Below are 20,149 nucleotides of genomic sequence, written 5' to 3'. Positions count from 1 at the left end.
AAGATTCGAAAAAAAAATCTAAATGATATAAGAAATGATTAGGAAGTGATGTAATCTTATTGTTTAAAAGTTATCGTATGAGTAACTTAATTATTGTTAATAATAATATTACTTCCAAAAAAACATAATTAATGATGCTTCTATTGAAAACAACCATAATCTCATGAAACTGGGTTGTTTTGTTTTTTAGTTTGAAACTTTTAAAAATCAGCATACATAATAATTTATTTATTTAATTATATCAAATTAATAATCCTCTTTTTCATTGTAGGAAAGTAGTGCATACTTTACCACGGGGGTTAAAAAGTTAGTTTCCACTTTCAATAAGATACAGGCATTGAATTGAATGGCCTGCTACATTTGTTAAAACCCTTTAAAGGGAAAAAGGAAAAGAAAAGAAAAAAACTCCCTCCTTTAATGCATACTTGGCAGTAATCACCGATCAAGCAAAGCTATTGATTCTCTTATAAATAGTCCTATTATGCCTAAAATCATCAGCCCATGATTTCATTGTTGAGAACAAAGCTATCACTGTCTTCATCACTGCATAAAGCACCAATCTTTACAGTCATGGACTCTTATGGATCACAAAGACTTGTGGCTTTGGCCCAGCAGCTTCGCTTCTACAAGCCACCCTCTCTATCACCAGATGAAATTGAAGAGCAAAACATAGAGGAAAGTGCAGGTAAAGTTGTTCCCCAAGTGGGTTTTCAAGAATCTGCAACCTCAATTGTTAAGGACCCTGAAAGGTTTAGACCCAATAGAGCTGCTGTTTTGGTCTGCATCTTTGAAGGTGATGCTGGTGATTTTCGTGTCATTTTGACTAAGAGATCCTCCACATTGTCTACTCATTCAGGTTAGTGGTTTTTTTCCTTCTCTGTCTATCTCTCTCTCTTTTTTCTTATGAGAATTGGAGATTTTGAATGCTGATTGTTTGCAGATATTCTTTCCTTAACTCTGGGAATCTGTTGTTAATTAATTCACTTGAATGAATGGTTATTGCGGCTGGCTGACTTTTGAATCCTCTTTGTTTGGTTGGTGATGCATGTGCCAAAATTTTCATTTCTGTAGCAATTCATGATGAAAAATAGAGTTTAAGGCAATTCAGTAAGATAACTTATCCCAATGTTTAAGTTTTTGCATAATGTAGTTAATAGTAATTGCTTTTAAATTATAAGTCTCAACTTGAGTGAATTGTTATATGCTTAAACAAATTTTCAAGCAAGGTTTAAAATTGGAATCATTTTGTCTTTTTGTCATGCATTGTTGAAGTGATCAGATAGAGCAAAAGTTGTTGAAATTAAGAGAATTTGAAAAGAATTGGAGAAAGGAAATAGATTTTCAAAAACTTGACGATTTGCTTGAGTGGTTAAGGTAGTTGTCTGAGGTTCAATTAGTTGGACAATTTGAGTCTTGTATAATACAAAGCCTCTGGTTATCATTTGTTAATGAAGACTTGAGGTTGAAATTTCCTGTTCTTTTCACTTTTTGCGGCCAAGCAGTGAAAATGTAATGGCAACATCGATGACTAAGGTATAGGGAGCGGTTCTTGATTGTTCACTCCACTAAGTGAGTGTTTTTGGTCGCAGGTGAAGTTTCCTTACCTGGGGGGAAAGCAGATGAGAGTGATAAGGATGATTTTGAGACAGCAACAAGGGAAGCGGAGGAGGAAATTGGGTTAGATCCCTCACTTGTGAACGTTGTTACTGTTCTTGAACCATTTTTGTCTAAGGCATGGAAAGGATGCTTCTTCTATGCTCTTGGAATTCATGTACTTTTTGTATTTTATGGATGATGGTTTCTGCTGATTTGCATATAATTTCATTTGACCGACTATCCTGTATGATTGACTCAAAACTTGCTTGGGACAGGGGAGTTGTTCTTGTAATATCGGTTGAAAGCTTGAGGTTTAGACCCATAGTGACCCTTGTGGAATGAAACCTAGGTATTGTCTTAACATAAGATTACCATAAACTAAGGTGAAAATTATTGTCAAACCTTAATGAACCTTATGATCAGCCCCTGTTATCGTGGGTAAATGGTAAACTTTCTTGTCTTCACTCTTTTTAGGGGGTTTTGGGGGGGTTGTGGTTTGCTTCGAGAAGGAAGTGGGGGGCCAAAATTTGATGGGTTCATAGAGATTTTCTAGGCAGGATTTATTTCTCTTTTACTTTCCCATTTATTCAATTTTGATGTTTCCATTTAGCCTGTAAGTGGGATTGACATGGTGTTGGACCTACCACATAGCATTTTGACAGTTACTAGAAAGTTTCACTTGCCATTGTTCTTCATATAAGTGATCTTGATACTACTTCTTCTCGCCATACAAGTATGTCATGGTGGTTGGTCTAGTATAATTGAAATGAATTGTTTTATACCTTTCAGAGAATAGGTAGTCGAGGAATGCTTCCATTAATAAGTTTATCATATCTGGAAGTTATGAAGACAATGCTAGAATGCATCCTAAACGAGACTGGCAAACACAGATGTGTTGCATCACATAATTGTAAACTGTTCACAATCCGTAATGTCATCCATCATTTGTGTATCATGAGGTTGTTTGAAAGTTTAGTGGCTCCTTTCTATCGCACATTTTGCTTTCTCTTTTGACATGAACAAATTTTATTCTAAAGTCAGGGCATTTAAGGTGAACAATCTCCTAACCATGAGATTTCAGAATTGTGCAAAAGGATGCTTCTTTTAGCTGTCTAACTATATTCTGCAACGAAACGGTGACAATCAGCATTAAATATATAGGACAATTCATTATATGAGGAATTATGTAGGAAAAGAGCGCGCATTTTTATCACATGTGCATTCTCTACTCCACTCTCATTTCTGCTTTCTTTAGCTGACACATCATATGCCATGATGAGTTCTAGGCCAGGATCCAAAATCTGTTACCCACAGAACTTCAGTCGTGGATTTCCTGACTAGTATTCTGATTTTGACATGGTCATCTTTTGTTTTAATAATCAGTATCAATATAATACCTCTGTCAATAACTATGATGTGTGCTCTATCATTGCTTGGGTCTGGACGGACAGTGTATTCAACTAATTAGCATTTGAATTGTCTGACAAGTGTCTGTTAGATATCACAAAAAAATTAAGCTGTTATTGTCTATTTTTTTCAGTTTTAGCAATGATTGCTTTTCTTTGCAGCATCTTCTGAGAGTGATTCCTGTTATAGGCATTCTAACCAATAAGAAGGCTTTCAAGCCCACCCCAAATCCCGCTGAAGTGGAAGCAGTATTTGATGCTCCCTTGGAAATGTTCATTAAGGTTAACGTCTTTCACTTTTATTAACTGACTTAACCATTAGGTTTTCTTATAAATAATCTATCCATGAAATATTTTGTTCAGGATGAAAATCGACGAGTAGAGGAGAGAGAGTGGATGGGAGAGAAGTATCTGATTCATTTCTTTGACTATGAAACGGGGAATAAAAAGTACTTGATATGGGGTTTAACTGCTGGGATTTTGATTAAAGCTGCTTCAGTGATCTACCAACGGCCACCAGCTTTTGTGGAGCAGAATCCAAGGTTCAAGTTTCCTAAAGGTGCAAGCAATGATACAGTGACGCGCTGAATAATTCAGGAAAAATATTGTTGGATTGTACTCAGATTCTCGGAATAATCATCCTTCCTCAATAAAAACCCTCACAACCCACACGTGTTGAACCAGTTAAGTTATTCAAATGTATGCACTAAATAGCATTGTCAGTAGATAGGCAGAATGCAATATTATCATTTAGGAAATTGTAAATTGAGGAGACTGATTACTTAAGAGGCAAGGAGTTAACTGGATCAAATTTCAACAAATTCTTCCTGGGGAGTGAATTGCATTTGTTTTCTTCCAACTGCAGTTAATTCTATTGAATAACTTCGAGTTTTTCTGTAGCGAAGTTCTTGATTGAACTGATCCTACCGCTAAAGCATACAAAGCTGTTAATAAACAGCATTGCACTTCTTCAGTCTCATCTAAATTTGAGAATGAAGTGTACTTAATGCCTGCTTTCGTTGACTTGGCTCTATAACAGTATAGTTGAAGCCGCTTTTGGGATCTTAAACTGCTTGCCTCTACAAGTAAAAGCTTTGATTTTCATTGATGCTAGTTTTGGTAAAAATGTTCTTTTGTCTTAGAGTTATGCGTCTCTGCAAATTGTACTAGTTTTTTTTCCCACATTTTGGAAACATGATTTGTTGTTTAGAGAACGAACATTTACTTCTTATATGGTTTAGACTTCAGACAAGCTGTAGACAGCATTAGATGAAGGATGAAAGGAAAAGAATATAGCATGTTTGCTCTTGTTTTCTTCTCTAATCTTCGGACAAAATGAAAAATATGATAAGAGAATCACCAAGTAGCTTCTTTTCGTGGATGGACAGGCACATTTTCCTCTTTCGAAATCTTCCGTATTTATGCATCTCCCTTTGTTTTCTCTGGTCCAGAAACATATACGGCGAAGGTGAATTTATCAAAATCTACAAAATGTTAATGGACCGTGGCCCGAGCCTATCAATTCCCAGGTAGTTCTCACCTCAGCCAGCTGTTTCCTGTGCTCCCCCACCAGCTATCTTAAAATTTGTTTAAAAAAATGATTATGATTATTTTTTAAATAATTTTTTGTATTAAAATATATTTTAATAATATATTTTTATCTTTTAAAAATTATTTTTAATATTAATATATTAAAATAATTTAAAAATATATTAATTTTAAAAATATTTTTAATTTTTTGTTAAAAATACTTTTAAAATATAAAATGGATCGCTAGCCCTTGCTGATTTTTCAATTTGAGAGTCGGAAAATTAGTTCTCAAAATTGACTCCTGCAACAGAAAGAAATTTATTAACTTTTTTTAAGTTTTAAGAAAAAGGAAACTGACAAGAAGTCACAACTAAGACAACAAAGACCACAGCCAAACAATAACATCAGTGAAAAATCCCAGAAGCTGTTATCATTAGCTCAACAGCTTCGTCTCTATAAACCTCCTGATTCTTTAAACAACCCAACAAGAAGACAAAATGGGATCCCACAAAGTGCAAAACCAAAAACAGCTGCAGTTCTTATATGTATATTTGAAGGAAATGATGGAGATCTGCGTGTGATCCTAACAGAACGCTCTTCAAGACTTTCCTCTCATTCTGGTACAAAAGAGAGTTTTTCTTTATGTTAATAACTATCAAGTCATCGTTTGTACTGGGTTGTACACTTGTATTGCTGGCTATGCGATGTCTTAAAGAAAGAAGAAATGGGTTGTGTTCTATTGCAGGTGAAGTGTCCTTGCCCGGTGGGAAAAGGGAGGAAGGAGATGCTGATGATGTAGAGACTGCCTTGAGGGAGGCTACTGAGGAGATTGGCTTGGACCCTTCTCTTGTTGATGTTATTACTGTTCTTGAACCATTCATGACAAAGGTTAGATTGTGTTCAATTAAGCAAATTCATTTTCTAGTCATTATTCTTAACCATTCTGGAGGGTCAATGATTTGTTTGATATAGATTACTTATATTATTTATTTGTTACTTATAGATACTTTCATATCATCTTAACACTCTTGGAACAGATTAAATAGTTGCAAGATATACAGTTGATTTTAATTATGTGGAAAGAGGAGTTAAAAGAACCAAAATGGATAATATATTGGCATAATAGGAAAGTTTGAGTAGAATATCATGGGTTTGATTCTTTGCTCATGATTCTGATGTTTAGGGCATTTGCTGTTTTAAGTTGTCAACCATGAGAGGAAGACATAATAAAATGCGATCTTTAACAACCTATGGAAATGTTTAAACTAATTTCATGATTCTATTTCTTGAATCTGGAATGATAAATTTTAGAGCCTCTTTGTTGTCCTGTCATTTTTCTTCAGATTATTGATTGAAGTTACAGGCAGAGTGCTTCTTTGTTCTCTTTGTTTGTGTATGAGTTTGTTTTTAGACTAAATCACGGTTCCATATGCAGTATGCTATGACTGTGGTTCCTGTGGTTGGCATCCTGTTCGATAAGAAGGCATTCAATCCAGCTCCCAATGTGAATGAAGTGGAAACAGTATTTGATGTTCCCCTAGAAATGTTTCTTAAGGTTTTACTCTAGTTCGATTTTTATCAATTACACTTTGAAATTAAATTTCAGAAGCATTTCTAAGTTCTCACAGGCTTCTCTTTTCTGGTGGTGAATACAGGATGAGAACCGGAGGGAGCAGGAGAAAGAATGGATGGGAGACAAGTATCTACTTCACTTCTTTGATTATCTGTCAGAGAGTAAAATGTATACAATATGGGCTATCACTGCTTCAATATTGATTAGGGCTGCATCAGTTGTCTACCAAAGACCACCTGCATTTGTAGAGCAAAAGCCAACATTCTGGAATGGAAATCCTGATAAAGCTATAGATACCTGACGATCTTGAATTGTCGGTATTGAGCACTATCTTTATACAATAAATTTAGAACCTCTCTACTTTTGATCATGTTGTTTGAAGATTACGCAGAATTCGAGAGACGCAAATGATCAATCTCAAGCACTTCAGAGGCATTTTAATTTTCACAGTAGCCCACACCTGATCAAAAATGCAAATCATCATCAACTGTTCGTTGGCATTGATGATCTGTCTTGGAGAGTACTGAGTAGAGACTATGACCTTGAGCTTCCTATGAAGTGTCGTGTTGTTTGCAGCTTGTAACCATTTGCTTACTGGACTTGCTCTCTTATAGTGATAGCTAGAACTTGTGATTACACTTGGTAAGGTTGTCGAGGTACTAAATATACAGTCGCATTGATTTCTTTTCAAGGAAAAAACAAAAAAAGATTGTGATATAAGACCAGGTAATAACATTGAAGAGGCTGAATTTCCTACAATAGAGGAATTATATGAAGTAAATAAGAAAGAAATCCTTGTACTATCTTTAGGCGAAAGAGACTGTTGGTTGTTAATATCATATTCTTCTTTTTTTCATCCCAAGGATCTTTTGGGATTCTTTACTCTTTTTAGTATTAAAATCAAAATAGATATTTATAAAAAAGATAATGATTAAACTTTTGAAGAACAAAAATATTCTTTATTCAAAACTATTTCCAGTCATTCATGTATTTTCTTTTGATAGTAATATGTATTTTTTATTGAAAGCATAGTTTATTGAATAAAAACTAATGACAATTAAAAATACATTCATTAAAATTAAAGGATTCCAATTAAAGAAGAACAAATGCATTTAATAAAAACATCATCTCCTTATTTATGTATTTTTTTTTATGAAAACATGTTTTTTTTTATTTCAAGCATTGTTTTTTAAATAAAAAATTACTATGATTGTGAAAGCAAGTTTTAATAATAATAATAAAAAAACCATGAATTAATCTGTTTCACATATCTATATGAATAAATTTAAGAATAATAAATCTAAGAAAATTATTTAAAACAAGCAAGATTTTGAGAAATTTTGCATATTAGGTTAATATATAATTATTCATAAAATAATGACTAATATTATTATAGAAAGCTCTAATCTTCTTGAAAACTATGATATAATTGGATAATTGTTTAAATATCATTTTAACAAACTTATTTTAAGATAATTTAATTCCAAAACTCAAAAATAAAATAAAGAAATAAAATATAAAAGGTTAAGGGTTGTTTATCAAATAAGTTGGGCACGTCTAGGCTTGGCAAGACAGCAAGCATGTGTAGCTTAAAAGAAAGATACAGAGGTTTGTGGGTCTGAAAAAACAATGTTGTGTGTTTGACTTTCTTTTATATATATAAAAAAAGTGGTAGACAAAACATTATTTACCTGTATTTTTTTAATAGAATGAATGAAATATTATTCATCCTTGTTTGGGCAAAGAACACGTCATTTTTTTTAAAAATTCTAATAATTTTTAGTAATAAGAAAGTCAAGATTTAAGTTTTGATACCAAGATAAGTCTTATAGGTCACAATGTTGCTGGGCAAATATTATTTCTCATCTCTCAAGATGCAGGGACCAAAATATGAAAAAACAATAAAATGGGATCGAAATGTAAAAAGCTAAAACAAAAGGGACAAAATACATAACAAAACTTTAGGGAACAAATTAAAGGTTAATGTGTTTTTTAACAATTAAAAATGAAAAAAAATGATTTTTTTGTGATAAAATTTGATCTTTATTTTTTAACTTTTTTATATTTTTATTTAAAATTTTATTTTATAACATTGATTTTCTATTTAAAGTCAAATATTTTTTGACACTTCAAAAAGGAGTTCAACATATTGATATAATTTAAGATGATGAAATAAAATAAAATAATCAAAATGAAAAAAACATTATAGAAATGAAATGAGCGTAGGAGGATATGAGTAAGGGAAACTCAAGATGCAGGGACCAAAATATGAAAAAAAAAACAATGGGATCGAAATGTAAAAAGATAAAACAAAAGGGACAAAATACATAACCAAAACTTTAGGGACCAAATTAAAGGTTAATGTGTTTTTTTAACAATTAAAAATGAAAAAAAAATGATTTTTTTATGATAAAATTTTGAAAGTTTGGTTTTTTTTTAAAAAAGAAATAATATATATATATATATATATTAAAAAAATTAATTTTTTTGATATCAATAAATTAAAATAATTAAAAAATATAAAAATTTAATTAAAATTATTTAAAAAAAAAACTCATGAAACGCGTATTATACAGCAACCCAAATGAACGTAGAAATGTACGGTACAATAAACAGAGGATTTGTAAATGAGGAACAGTGATCTTCACAGTTTCAAAACCCGAGTTTTTTTAGTTTGTTTTATAATTATAATTATATTATAATTATAATTCCGGTCTTGACTTTCAAGAACATGATTTCACCGTAGATCCTGAAACTAAACATCTTAGGACAGAAAGTAGCTGTCGAAACCCAAGAAATGGCTTCTGAAAATAGGGGAGAGAAATCCCAGAAGCTCGTATCATTGTCTCGACGGCTCCGCCTCTACGAACCTCCTCCCCATCTAAACAACCCGGCCAGAAGACAACATGGGATCCCAAAATCTGCAAACCCCAAAAGAGCTGCAGTTCTCATCTGTATCTTTGAAGGAAATGGTGGAGAACTTCGTGTAATCCTCACACAACGCTCTTCACAACTCTCTTCTCACTCAGGTATGAAAATAATCACCTTCTGTCATGTGTTTGCTTTCAAGTCATGCTTTTCATTGTAATATAATGATGATTATGTTATGTTCTTTTTGAGGGCCAAATAGGTTGTGTTTCGACGCAGGTGAAGTGGCCTTGCCTGGTGGAAAAAGGGAGGAAGGTGATGCTGATGATATAGCAACTGCATTGAGAGAGGCTAAGGAGGAGATTGGTTTGGACCCTTCTCTTGTTGATGTTGTCACTGTTATTGAGCCATATATGACCAGGGTTTGTGTTGAATTTCTCAAATTCAGTTTCTATTTTGCTATTTTGTGGGAAAGAGATGATTTATTTGATCCATAAAATTCAGTAACACTTGCCAAAGTAGCGTAAGATGGATGCTTTGAAATCTAATTTTGTTTACCATACTTAATGACCCTGGTCAAATCAGAAATCAGAGGTGGTTCAAGATAATTGGTCGATTGCTTGATTAATCTGGAGAGTGAGAAGAAGATAGAAATCCGAAAAAACTAAGCCATTGTTTAGAATGAAGTGTGACAAAATAAAATAGTGGGTTTTGAGTCTCCACTCATCAAACTGAGGTTTGGATTTAGGTTCCTTCACTTTTTTGTTGTCTTAAGCCTTAAATCTGGAGATCGTCTGCTGCACGGTGAAAGACAGGAAGAAGTTAATAATCTTTAACAACTTGCAAGCCATCTATAACTCATCTAGTAATTCTGTGTCCTTACCCATCCTTACCCGGAATGGAAGTTTTCCAGGCCTCTCTGATATCCTCATTGAGTATCTTCAGATCATTAGATGAACCTGCTAGTAGATTTTTTGCTTGTTCTCTTTGTTTGTAAATTAGACCGTGTTTGGTAACGCATTCGCATTTTGTTTGAAAGCCTTTTACATAGTGCGTTTGAGCTGAAAAAAGCATCAAATTGGTGTCTTTTCATCTACTTTTGGATAATTTTGATATGTCGATGTCTTTTGACTTTTGGATAATTTTGATATGTCGATGTCAAAAAACATCACATAGCACTAGAAAAACATCAAAAAGCACATGAAAAGGCATCAAAATCAAATTTGACACTCTTGCAAAAACACTTGCACCGCATTACTAAACACGTTTTGTTTTTAAACTAGTTCTTGATTCTGTGTGCAGTTTAATGTGACTGTTATTCCTGTGATTGGTATACTGTTTGACAAGAAAGCATTCAATCCAACTCCAGATGCTGGTGAAGTGGAATCAGTATTTGATGTTCCCCTAGAAATGTTTCTTAAGGTCTTATTCTAGTTCTGTTTATCATTTACATGGTAATTATTCTAAAAATGACTTATGGCTTCCTCTGTTTTGATGGTGAATGCAGAACGAGAACAGGAGAGATGTCGAGGATGAGTGGATGGGAGACAAGTTTCTATGTCATTTCTTTGACTATCAGTCGGGGGAAAAAGGTTTTATGATATGGGCTATCACTGCTGCAATATTGATTAGAGTTGCGACAATTGTCTACCAAACACCGCCTGCATTTCTAGAGCGAAGGCCGACGTTCTGGAATGGAATTCCTGATAAAGATCTCGCCAAGCTTTAGACCCCTGGCTTTTTTATTTGTGTCAACCCATTCATTTAACCATGTTCGTTGAAGATATATGGAATTCCTGATAAAGATATCGCCAAGCTTTAGACCCCTGGCTTGTCAGCCCATTCATTTAACCATGTTCGTTGAAGATATATGGAAAACGTTTCAAAACAGCATATAATCGTCAACCCATTCATTTAACCATGTTCGTTGAAGATATATGGAAAACGTTTCAAAACAGCATATAATCTGAAGCCTTTTTTCCTCTCCATTTGATAAACTGTTCCTAAATTTTCTGCTCACTATTAAAAAAAAGAAGGGAAATGTTTGACCATAACATACTTAACATATGGAATACATGACTTGACCTTCTTGTAATTGATATCAAGAAGTATTCAAATAACAGAATCTGTAAAATAAACCTGGAGTGTTATTTGGCAGCTCTTGTACAAAAGCATGTAGCCCCCAGATGACAAGGAGAAGATAAAATAAGTAATAGCAGATATTGCAGGCATGGCATCTTCTCCAGTTTAATACAAAATCCGCAACAGGTACAATCCATGACTATATTTGTAGAAATTTTAACAAAGATTGCGTGAAAAAAAAAAAAACATGATAGAAACAGAAAAAATGTAATTTGAGGGACTGTTACAAAAAATTACAGAAGTGGACATCTAAAAATACTGGCATCAGCTAAAAACCTCATAAAATTTCTCACTGACAAGTAAACCTGAGTCGATTGACTCCAAGGGATCCTTCCGAAGACGATGTCTTAAACAATTGGGGATGACAGTGGCAATATCTTCTGCAGTTACTTGATCCCTACCCTTCAGGGCAGCAAGAGCTTTTGCAGCTCTATTCGTCACAATGTCTCCTCTCAATCCATCAACATTCAGCTCTGCACAAACCTTGGAGATTTTGACCTTAAGATCATGATCTATTTGTACAGATGAAAGAAAACTCCTAGCTGAGGAAATTTGTTGCTGGAGTTTCTCTTGCTCTGCCTTGTAAGACTCGCGAAATTCCTTTGGATTTTTGTCAAATCGAGCTCTCTCTTCCACAATTTTAACTCTGAGCTCTGCATCCCTAACAGTCCCCACTTGTGCGTGCATTCCAAATCTATCAAGAAGCTGTGGCCTTAACTCTCCTTCTTCAGGATTGCCAGAACCAATCAAAATAAATCGTGCAGGATGTGAAATTGAAATACCCTCTCTCTCCACTGTGTTCCACCCTGATGCAGCAGAATCTAAAAGAACATCCACCAAGTGGTCATCCAAAAGATTAACCTCATCAACATAAAGAATGCCTCTATTAGCTTTAGCAAGAAGACCCGGCTCAAATGCCTTTACACCCTCGGTGAGAGCCTTTTCAATGTCAATTGTACCACACACCCTATCCTCTGTAGCTCCCAACGGCAAGTCAACCATATTAATTTTGGTTAGGACAACAGTGAGATCCTTCCCTTTCACAACACTCTCCCTGACTTCAATACCCATCGACTCCGGATCTTCCGGATCTGAGTTATAGGGGTCACCAGCAACCACCTTAATTTCAGGAAGTAAATCAACCAAGGACCTAACAGTGGTGGACTTTCCGGTCCCTCTATCACCCATGATCATGACACCTCCAATCTTGGGATCAATCACATTTAGCAAAAGGCACAGCTTCATCTCATCTTGCCCTACTATAGCAGCAAATGGATATACTGGTCTCTGGCTTTCCTTAGCAGCAGCCTTCTGGGCCTGTACAAGTTGAAAGTACAGCAATTCATATAACCTTGCAAAGCACATGCTCTTTAGCATAATGCTTTCTAGAGGTATAATTTTCTCCCTTCCACAAAGTCTTAGAAATGATGCATTGTTTAGTGGCCATAGACATTAATTAATTGACAAAAAACTTTAAAAATGTGGCCATAGACATTAATTAATTGACAAAATTTAAACTTTAAAAACAAACATCTCAACTAAACCAAGTTCTCAAATCTTATTCAAACACCACATAACTCTTAAAAATGAACAACTTTGTAATAAAGAAATCAAATTTTGATCTCCATATAGCATATGTCAACAACAATTCAATTGAAAGCAAAGAGAGAAGGAAAGAAAACCTTACCTCCTCAACAGAGCCAATGTCAGTAGCAACACTGGCAACTGCAACATGAAATTGAGGCCTCCTTTTCTTACCCACAAGACCAATCCCTCCGTAATACTTCCTCCCAAAACTTAGCCCTGCAAAAACCCATCAGCTACCTTAACTAAAAACATCAAGAAAAACCACAAAATGTAGAATCTAATCACAAAGAAAGCATAAAAAAGAGGTGGGTCAATCTCAAATGCACATAAATCCTGAAAAACAAGTAAAATTATGAATTCTAAAGAGGAAAAACGGAGTGGGGTTTAGCTTGTTTAATGCACCTGAGGAGGTTAAAGAGGGAGAAGGAATGGAGAAAGGTTTAGACGCCAAGATTGCAGAGAAAGAAGTTCCAAGTATGGTTGCCATCTGCAACTGAATTTGAAGAAGAGGTTTGTGTTACTATGACTGTATGTGTTTTATTTGCAGCAGCTTGGCATTTGGTTTTCTACTGGTCTGTTAGGTTTAGGATAAGATGATAGATTTCATGCGCTTCCACTTTGCTCTATAGATGCCTCTGCTTTGTCACCAGTGTTTTTTTTTTTAAAATAAAATAAAAATAAATGTCACCAGTGTTTTTTTTTTTAAAATAAAAATAAAATAAATTATTCTGAGAATAAAAATAGTAAAATAAAAGAAAAGGAGTTGAAAATTGAAATTTGCTAATGTATTAAAAAAAATAAAAAATAAAAGGTAATCAGAATATTCTAAATTTGTAAAAAATATTTTCGTTCTCGGAATTTTAATATATATTCTAAAGTATCATTTTGTGCCACTGCTAAATTTTTAAGAAATTTTTGGTCTTTTAATGGAAAGGTTGGTTAAGAGATTAGTTAATGGTAGTAATTAATTTTCTTAATGGAAATTAGAAATTATAATAATTGATAATTTTGAATTAATTTTGTTTCATCTAATTGTATTACAAATTCAAGTAAATATTTTATTTCTAGCCATTGGATTGATCCAATGAATTAGATCGAAAATTTGAAATTCAAGATTTCTCAATTGATGTAAGAGTAAACTACAACTAATTACTAATAATTAATCTTTTCACATGCAATTTCTTTTTTGATTAAAAAAATAGGTTGTCTTTCAAGTGACCTGTTTTCTCTATAAATATCATATATTTTTGATATTTTAAAAAAAATATTTTGTACACATGCAATTTCTTTTTTGATTAAAAAAAATAGGTTGTTTTTTAAGTGACCTGTTTTCTCTGTAAATATTATATATTTTCGATATTTAAAAAAAATATTTTGTATCTACTTTCTTTATAAATTTACTACACAAAACTCAAGAAAATAAAAATTTTCAATGTTTTTATATTGTAAATATTATAAAGAAGGGATAATTATCATAACCTAATTTTTAAACAAAATAAAAAAAATTAAATATAGTTGACAATAGGATTAAGACAACACAAAATTTGAAGTTTGGGGATGTAATTATAAAATTTAAGAGTTAATTGATTAATTTTGAAAGAATTAAAAATTGAATATTTAATTAAGGGTCAAATTGAATAATCCAAACATTAAGGACTGTTTTGTAAATAGTGTTATAATTTAGAGATTTAATTGAAATTAATCCAAAAGGGCAAAATTAAAAGAATTAATTAAGGATCAAATTGAATAATCCGGGGATTAAGGATTGTTTTGTAAATAGTATTCTAATTTAGGGATTTAATTGAAATTAATCCAAAGGGGCAAAATTAAAAGGAATTTTTAATTGCTTAGAGGTTCAATTGCTGAATTTTCAAAGTTCAGGGGTCAAAATAAAAATGTCCATTGCTTCTTAAAACGTTGTCATTGTTGGTGGAATCCATTATTGCTGAAATGTCGTCGTGGTGGAACAACCGTGTTCGTCTTCTCCATCCCGATTTAACAGGCTGAAAATCTGTAACGGATTCGATCCAATCAAAGACCACGTCTCTCACTCACGATCTCGTTCGTGGAAGATAATAGTCTTGCAAAGTCAAGACTGGTTAGAGGCAATCAGCTGGGGATTCTATAAAAGGGAGAAGAAAACCTAGAACAAGGGGAAAAGAACAAACCCAGAAACCAGGGGAGGAACAGGAAAAAAAAAAGTAGAGCAAAAACAGAGCATAAACTAAAAAAAAAAAACAAGCACGAGAGAAGAAACTAAGAGGGAGAGAAAAATAACACAACCCGAAACTAGAAAACATAGACGAAAACAAAGCAAAAAAAAAAAAAAAAAAGAAATTCACATAGAGAAGAGAAGAAAGAGGAGGAGCAACAGCAAGACAAGAATAAGCCTTGCTATTGCCCTCATCCCTGCAAAAAAGAAGAACCCGAAATCACAAGAAGATCAAAGAAAACCACCCTTTATCCTTCTTGGTTTGTGCACATCAAGAACTGAGAAGAAGAGAGAAAGCAGTGGACACAGCAGGGAGAGAAAGGAAAACAGTCGAACAAGAGTAGCAACCACCAGCGTTACAGCCTTCTTCGCCATCTCTAGAAGCAGGTGCGCCAATTCTTCAACCTGTTTTTCATTATTTCAATTTAGTGTTGCAAGAACACTGTGTGAAGGTAACTTAATTACCTTCACACTATTCATGCACCCGTGAAGTGATTTCATGCATGCTGTCTTTGATTTGGCCTAGTCGGGTCATTGTTTGGGCTAGTGATCAGGTTAGGATGGTTGAGTTTAGCCCAATACATGTAGGTTGGGTCCAAAAATATAAATAAAGAATAAAATAATAATAACAATAAAAATTATGTATGTAAAAAATATAAATATAAATATGAATTTATTTATTTTTGTTTATTAACACTCGAGTTAAAATAAAAATACTGATTCAAATTTATTTTATTATATTTTATTTAGTTATATAAAAATAAAAAATATGCATGCAACACAAGATAAAATAAAATAAATTTATTAGTTTATTCACTAACGACAGAGTCAGGAATAAAAATACTAATATAAATTTATTTTGTTTTGTTTTATTGAAATTTATTTTATTTTATTTTATTATATTTTGTTTTTATTTAACTACATAAAAATAAAAGTAATGTGTATGCATAAAAATAAATTGATTTTTATTTGTTTATTCACTGACGTCAGAGTCAGGAATAAAAAAAAAATTTAAATTTATTCATTTTTGATACCTACGTAATATTTACCAACGCCAGAGTTGGAAATATCCGTAGTTGAATATTTACTGGCACTAGAGTCAGGAATATTACAAACAAACCATCATAGTGTAAACCAACAAAAATGTTAGCAATCAATGACAAAGATTAGCAATGCAGCTTACTTTAGGCAGGATGTTTAAAAGGTAATAATATATTTCCTTTTGCAATCAATGACAAAGATTAGCAATGCAGCCTATTTTAGGCAGAATGTTTAAAGGGTAATAATATATTTCCTTTTACACATAATCAATCTCGTACTATAGAATCTCTGTTGACTAGTTAGAGTTTTTAATAATCATAATACTAAGTGGTGACTCCTTAAACAAGAATATTTCCCATCAAATAATAGGATGCCAGATATCCATTTTTTCCAAAAATACTAATTTTTAAGGGTGCCGTGATATCAGGTACGACACATTTAAAATATATTTAATAATAATAATAATAATACCAAAGATGTTAATTTGTAGGATCAAGACTAACATTAACAAATAGAGAAAGAAAATTTATTGTTTTTTTTTTAATTTTAATTTTTCAATATTGAATTTAATGAAGATTAAATATTATAATTTGTTTTAATTTATTTTTTATAGGATTATTTAGGTTAATAATTTTAATTTATTTTTTATAGGATTATTTAGATCTTATGATTTAGGTCATTTTATGGAATTTGAGTTGATTTTATTTTTTTTATTTATTTTTTTAATATTAAATTCATTGATAATTAAATTTTATAATTTATTTTGTTTTACTTTTTATAAAATTATCTTAAGTCTCATCTTCTAGGTTATGAGTTTGGTGGGTTAATTCATATTATTTCTTAATGAATTTTTTTATAATTTTATTCTTTAATATTTGATTAACTAAAAATTAAATTTTATAATTTATTTAAACTTGCATTCTATAAAATTATCTTGATTTCATGACTAATGTTGAGGATTTGATAAGTAAACTCGGTTGATTTGGATCAATATAATATACTACCATCTTAATATTTAAAAATATATTATCTTAATTTATGTTAAATCACAATTATATTTTACCGATTTTATCATTGGACTCTATAAGTAAACTATGTCATATTAATCAACCCTCACATTATTTTTATTCTAAGAAAATATGTTAGCAAGTTCTGAAAATCTTTTATATTCAATATATAATCCTTGGCGTATATAGCGAGTGAATGATCGGTTAAAATTAAAACGAATCCAAGTTTCTCAACATTAATGTTTGGATCATGGTCTTATAATTCTTGGTGCTATTTTACCCTTTTATTGTGAGACTTTGTTTTACGAGTACAAGACGATTTTTATTCAATAATCCAAATTAAAAAACAATGAACAACCACCTAAATAGAAGCAGATTATATTTAGTCCTTACAGTTCAGAAAAAATAAATAATTAATCCTTGTAGTTTAAAAATTATGTAATTAATCTTTATATTTTTAAAATGGTTTATAATATAGTATTTTTGTTCCAAGAAAAATAAATAAGTAAAGAGAACGTAAAATGGCGAAATTAGACTATAAAAGAAGATAGTTTTAGAAGGAAAAAAACCACTAAATTGAGGATTATCAATCAAGGAACTATTTAATTATGTCTGACACAACAGGGACTGAATAGTTATTTTTGATAAATTATAAGGACTAAGTTATGATATAATAATTAAAATAGTCATACAAATTTTCTTAAAGCAACAATTCAATAAACTATTTGCCCATATTTACTTTACTGAGCAATCTCTGTGATTCAGATAGTTTCAATCATATAAATCTTGAAGAACCAATGCAATATTAGACGACCAGCTGTTCATTATCCAATTCTCTTATTCTGACCAAGAGTCATCACAATTTTAGCAATCCCTGTGGAGTGCAGATTTAGCTCTAGAGTGGCATGCTTACAGATATAGAAATGGTTGAAGGGATTTAGCATGTAAATCAAGACAAGTCAAAATCTTGGCTGCTAAATTTCTCCATCTCTTTCTTAAAGGCAGGCATGTGTGTTTCTTGCAAGGTTACCAGCACCTTGAACCCATCCTTCTTGCCGGCATTTGCAGAAGAATAAGGCAAGAAAAAGCACGGCACAACACTTCCGAGTAGTTTTCTTGAAAGTGGCAAGACAGTGACCGGACCTCCCCACCCAAAATCAACAGTTGAATGTCCCAGGTGCCTCCAATCTGTGAACCCACTCACTCTGTTTCCTGCTGTAATGCCATCTCTATAATGTAGTTCTTGAAAATCAATGAATGAGCGGACGTACTCATCTGTTGCATTGATTTTGCTCTTTTTAATCAGCTCAGCTGTTTTCCAAACTGGTTGCTCTATCAGCTCTCTGGCACGGAGTTGAGCATACATCGGAACACAACCATTGCCCCAATAGCCAGCGGGTAATGGTGGCTTTACCAGTTTTCGTATATTGATTGAGTAGGCGAACTTCACATTCTCATCACCTGGAACCCCCGAGGCTTTAACCCTGTTAAGTCAATGATGAATTAGAATTAAGAGAGACAACATGATCCAAGCCATAATACATTGAATATAGCTGGCAATTTCTATAGTTTCAATAAAATAATTTATCTTGACTTGAGTTTGAATATCATTATTATTTTTTTTTCTCCCAAGTAAGAGCCAAGAACATGCAAGATTGGCTTATATACCACCTGCTAATTGACCTCTACTTTGTTTTTTGTTTTTAATTTTTGCAAATGAGGCAAAAATATGAAATGCAACCATCAAGTAATGGCGATGCTGAGTGATGCACAAACTACCTAATGACTTACTTTGCCCGCCATATGAATGCACCCAAGGCTTCAAACGTGGTAAAACTAGAGCCACTCTTCTCAAACAACACCTTCTTGAACTTCTCCAACCACTCATCCTTCACAGGAAAGCACTCCCTCACAACCTTACCAACCACCTGACCGTAAGGTTCAGACCCTTTCTCCAAGCCCAAAAACTCCCTCACCACTCCCTCAGCCCGGGGCGGGTCTCTCGGACCCAACAAGCGCGCCCGGTCCCAAACTGGATTAGCTGAAATCCGACCCACACCACGTGCCAACTCTGCCATAACATTAAAAAACTGGGTTGCCCCAAGCCCATCACACAAACCATGGTGTATGGCAGCACCTAATGTCCATCCACCACACTCAAACACCGTGACTTGGAGAACACACGGGTTAGCCAGCCCATAATCTTGAACCGGGTCAGGAACTAACCCGTCCAGAAAATTCGGGTCCGAGTCATCGAGGTAGTTTAGTTTTTCCAACGGGCAGTTTACAGTTGCATTGATAAGAGGCACACCTAAATGGTCCCGAGAGCAAAACAGCTCCAGACGGTCATCCACCTGGCCTCGGCGGAGAGTGGCAGCAAGAGGGTAGTAGTGAACAAGAGCAGAGGAAAGCGCAGCCGCGATGACGTTGAAAGGATGGAGACCATTGCTGGTGGTGGTGTTAACGTAGACACGAAGGTAGCGAAATGTGACATTAAGGTTGCGGTCGGTGTCAAGGTGGGAGAGAGGGAGTGTATGGTCTTGAGAGAAAGGGGGCGTAGAAGGGCGAACTGGAATGGTTTCTTTTATGTGAATTTCTTCCATTGTTGTCGATAGTGTAGTTTTGTTTCTAGGCGGATGCTACTATTTAATGTTGTTGCTGTTGTCGAGATCTTAGGTGGGTTATTTGGTGCTTTGATTTATGGATCAGTAGTTGTTCGCTAATGGCCTCTTGGATTCTGAGGAGGACATGCATAACAACAAGAGTGGCGGGTTGAATAATGCTGCTGTGTAGGAGGGGGCGACGTGTAGCGTGCCATGGCCATAACTACTTGTATGAATTTGTATTTAAGAAATCGAAAGTCAATATGATGTTAGGTGGCTAATTTACATATACGCAACGATACTGATACTGTGATCAATCTTTTCTTTCCAAGTATTTTTTTATTAGTATATTAAAATAATTTAAAAATATTAATTTAAATAAAAAAATTTAATTTTTTTTAAAAACGTTTTTAATAAAAACAAACAGAATATCTGTTTTTTTAAATAACAAATTAATCATTATCTATTTATTCATGATATTTATCTTCTCTCATGTGAAACATGATTGTCTATATAAAACTTTAGCAATAACATTTTATCTGCAAATCATGTTTTTATCTTATATATATATATAATCTTGAAAT

The 20,149-nt window shown here is 33.2% G+C and overlaps 5 protein-coding genes across 6 annotated transcripts; 3 read left to right on the top strand and 2 right to left on the bottom strand.

The window, feature by feature from the left end:
• The first annotated feature begins 355 nt into the window (after positions 1 to 355).
• LOC105127941 (nudix hydrolase 15, mitochondrial-like) lies at positions 356 to 3,846 on the top strand. Its single transcript, XM_011029417.1, has 4 exons — positions 356 to 856; positions 1,590 to 1,732; positions 3,165 to 3,284; positions 3,366 to 3,846. Exons 1-4 carry the CDS (start codon positions 502 to 504, stop codon positions 3,588 to 3,590), a joined length of 843 nt encoding a protein of 280 aa, XP_011027719.1. The 5' UTR covers positions 356 to 501; the 3' UTR covers positions 3,591 to 3,846.
• Positions 3,847 to 4,493: 647 nt separating this feature from the next.
• Positions 4,494 to 6,821, top strand: LOC105128107 (nudix hydrolase 15, mitochondrial-like). Its single transcript, XM_011029632.1, has 5 exons — positions 4,494 to 4,531; positions 4,869 to 5,152; positions 5,278 to 5,420; positions 5,968 to 6,087; positions 6,188 to 6,821. Exons 1-5 carry the CDS (start codon positions 4,494 to 4,496, stop codon positions 6,404 to 6,406), a joined length of 804 nt encoding a protein of 267 aa, XP_011027934.1. The 3' UTR covers positions 6,407 to 6,821.
• Positions 6,822 to 8,716: 1,895 nt separating this feature from the next.
• Positions 8,717 to 10,806, top strand: LOC105127939 (nudix hydrolase 15, mitochondrial-like). 2 transcript variants are annotated; one of them, XM_011029414.1, is made up of 4 exons: positions 8,719 to 9,134; positions 9,253 to 9,395; positions 10,276 to 10,395; positions 10,481 to 10,806. In XM_011029414.1, the coding sequence occupies exons 1-4, from the start codon at positions 8,903 to 8,905 to the stop codon at positions 10,700 to 10,702; spliced, it is 717 nt and encodes a 238-aa protein (XP_011027716.1). In that variant the 5' UTR covers positions 8,719 to 8,902; the 3' UTR covers positions 10,703 to 10,806. The 2 variants fall into 2 exon arrangements, with proteins under 2 accessions (XP_011027717.1, XP_011027716.1); XM_011029415.1 differs by lacking the exon at positions 10,276 to 10,395 and having other exon boundaries at positions 8,717 to 9,134.
• A 370-nt stretch (positions 10,807 to 11,176) lies between these two features.
• LOC105127940 (magnesium-chelatase subunit ChlI, chloroplastic) lies at positions 11,177 to 13,329 on the bottom strand. Its single transcript, XM_011029416.1, has 3 exons — positions 13,105 to 13,329; positions 12,803 to 12,918; positions 11,177 to 12,432 (listed from the first exon to the last, which is right to left on the bottom strand). Exons 1-3 carry the CDS (start codon positions 13,187 to 13,189, stop codon positions 11,380 to 11,382), a joined length of 1,254 nt encoding a protein of 417 aa, XP_011027718.1. The 5' UTR covers positions 13,190 to 13,329; the 3' UTR covers positions 11,177 to 11,379.
• Positions 13,330 to 17,674: 4,345 nt separating this feature from the next.
• Positions 17,675 to 19,836, bottom strand: LOC105127938 (HXXXD-type acyl-transferase family protein). The gene is made up of 2 exons (XM_011029413.1): positions 18,754 to 19,836; positions 17,675 to 18,446 (listed from the first exon to the last, which is right to left on the bottom strand). The coding sequence occupies exons 1-2, from the start codon at positions 19,563 to 19,565 to the stop codon at positions 17,912 to 17,914; spliced, it is 1,347 nt and encodes a 448-aa protein (XP_011027715.1). The 5' UTR covers positions 19,566 to 19,836; the 3' UTR covers positions 17,675 to 17,911.
• Positions 19,837 to 20,149: the final 313 nt, after the last annotated feature.

The sequence above is a fragment of the Populus euphratica genome, unplaced genomic scaffold (genome assembly GCF_000495115.2).
Source record: "Populus euphratica unplaced genomic scaffold, PopEup_1.0 scaffold15.1, whole genome shotgun sequence".
NCBI lineage: Eukaryota > Viridiplantae > Streptophyta > Magnoliopsida > Malpighiales > Salicaceae > Populus > Populus euphratica.
Note: the sequence above shows the minus strand (reverse complement) of the source record. Positions and strands in the feature narration are given on the sequence as shown.

What these genes read in the sequence shown, in the direction of transcription:
- LOC105127941 (XM_011029417.1), top strand. Translation starts at nt 502, where the DNA reads ATGATTTCATTGTTGAGAACAAAGCTATCACTGTCTTCATCACTGCAT. An exon ending in CACATTGTCTACTCATTCAG is followed by an intron (nt 857 to 1,589) that starts GTTAGTGGTTTT and finishes TTTTGGTCGCAG; the next exon opens with GTGAAGTTTCCTTACCTGGG. An exon ending in CCTTGGAAATGTTCATTAAG is followed by an intron (nt 3,285 to 3,365) that starts GTTAACGTCTTT and finishes TATTTTGTTCAG; the next exon opens with GATGAAAATCGACGAGTAGA.
- LOC105128107 (XM_011029632.1), top strand. Translation starts at nt 4,494, where the DNA reads ATGTTAATGGACCGTGGCCCGAGCCTATCAATTCCCAG. An exon ending in AAGACTTTCCTCTCATTCTG is followed by an intron (nt 5,153 to 5,277) that starts GTACAAAAGAGA and finishes GTTCTATTGCAG; the next exon opens with GTGAAGTGTCCTTGCCCGGT. An exon ending in TTGAACCATTCATGACAAAG is followed by an intron (nt 5,421 to 5,967) that starts GTTAGATTGTGT and finishes TTCCATATGCAG; the next exon opens with TATGCTATGACTGTGGTTCC.
- LOC105127939 (XM_011029414.1), top strand. Translation starts at nt 8,903, where the DNA reads ATGGCTTCTGAAAATAGGGGAGAGAAATCCCAGAAGCTCGTATCATTG. An exon ending in ACAACTCTCTTCTCACTCAG is followed by an intron (nt 9,135 to 9,252) that starts GTATGAAAATAA and finishes GTTTCGACGCAG; the next exon opens with GTGAAGTGGCCTTGCCTGGT. An exon ending in TTGAGCCATATATGACCAGG is followed by an intron (nt 9,396 to 10,275) that starts GTTTGTGTTGAA and finishes TTCTGTGTGCAG; the next exon opens with TTTAATGTGACTGTTATTCC.
- LOC105127940 (XM_011029416.1), bottom strand. Translation starts at nt 13,189, where the DNA reads ATGGCAACCATACTTGGAACTTCTTTCTCTGCAATCTTGGCGTCTAAA. An exon ending in TCCCTCTTTAACCTCCTCAG is followed by an intron (nt 12,919 to 13,104) that starts GTGCATTAAACA and finishes GGGTTTTTGCAG; the next exon opens with GGCTAAGTTTTGGGAGGAAG. An exon ending in ACATTGGCTCTGTTGAGGAG is followed by an intron (nt 12,433 to 12,802) that starts GTAAGGTTTTCT and finishes CAACTTGTACAG; the next exon opens with GCCCAGAAGGCTGCTGCTAA.
- LOC105127938 (XM_011029413.1), bottom strand. Translation starts at nt 19,565, where the DNA reads ATGGAAGAAATTCACATAAAAGAAACCATTCCAGTTCGCCCTTCTACG. An exon ending in GCATTCATATGGCGGGCAAA is followed by an intron (nt 18,447 to 18,753) that starts GTAAGTCATTAG and finishes TTGACTTAACAG; the next exon opens with GGTTAAAGCCTCGGGGGTTC.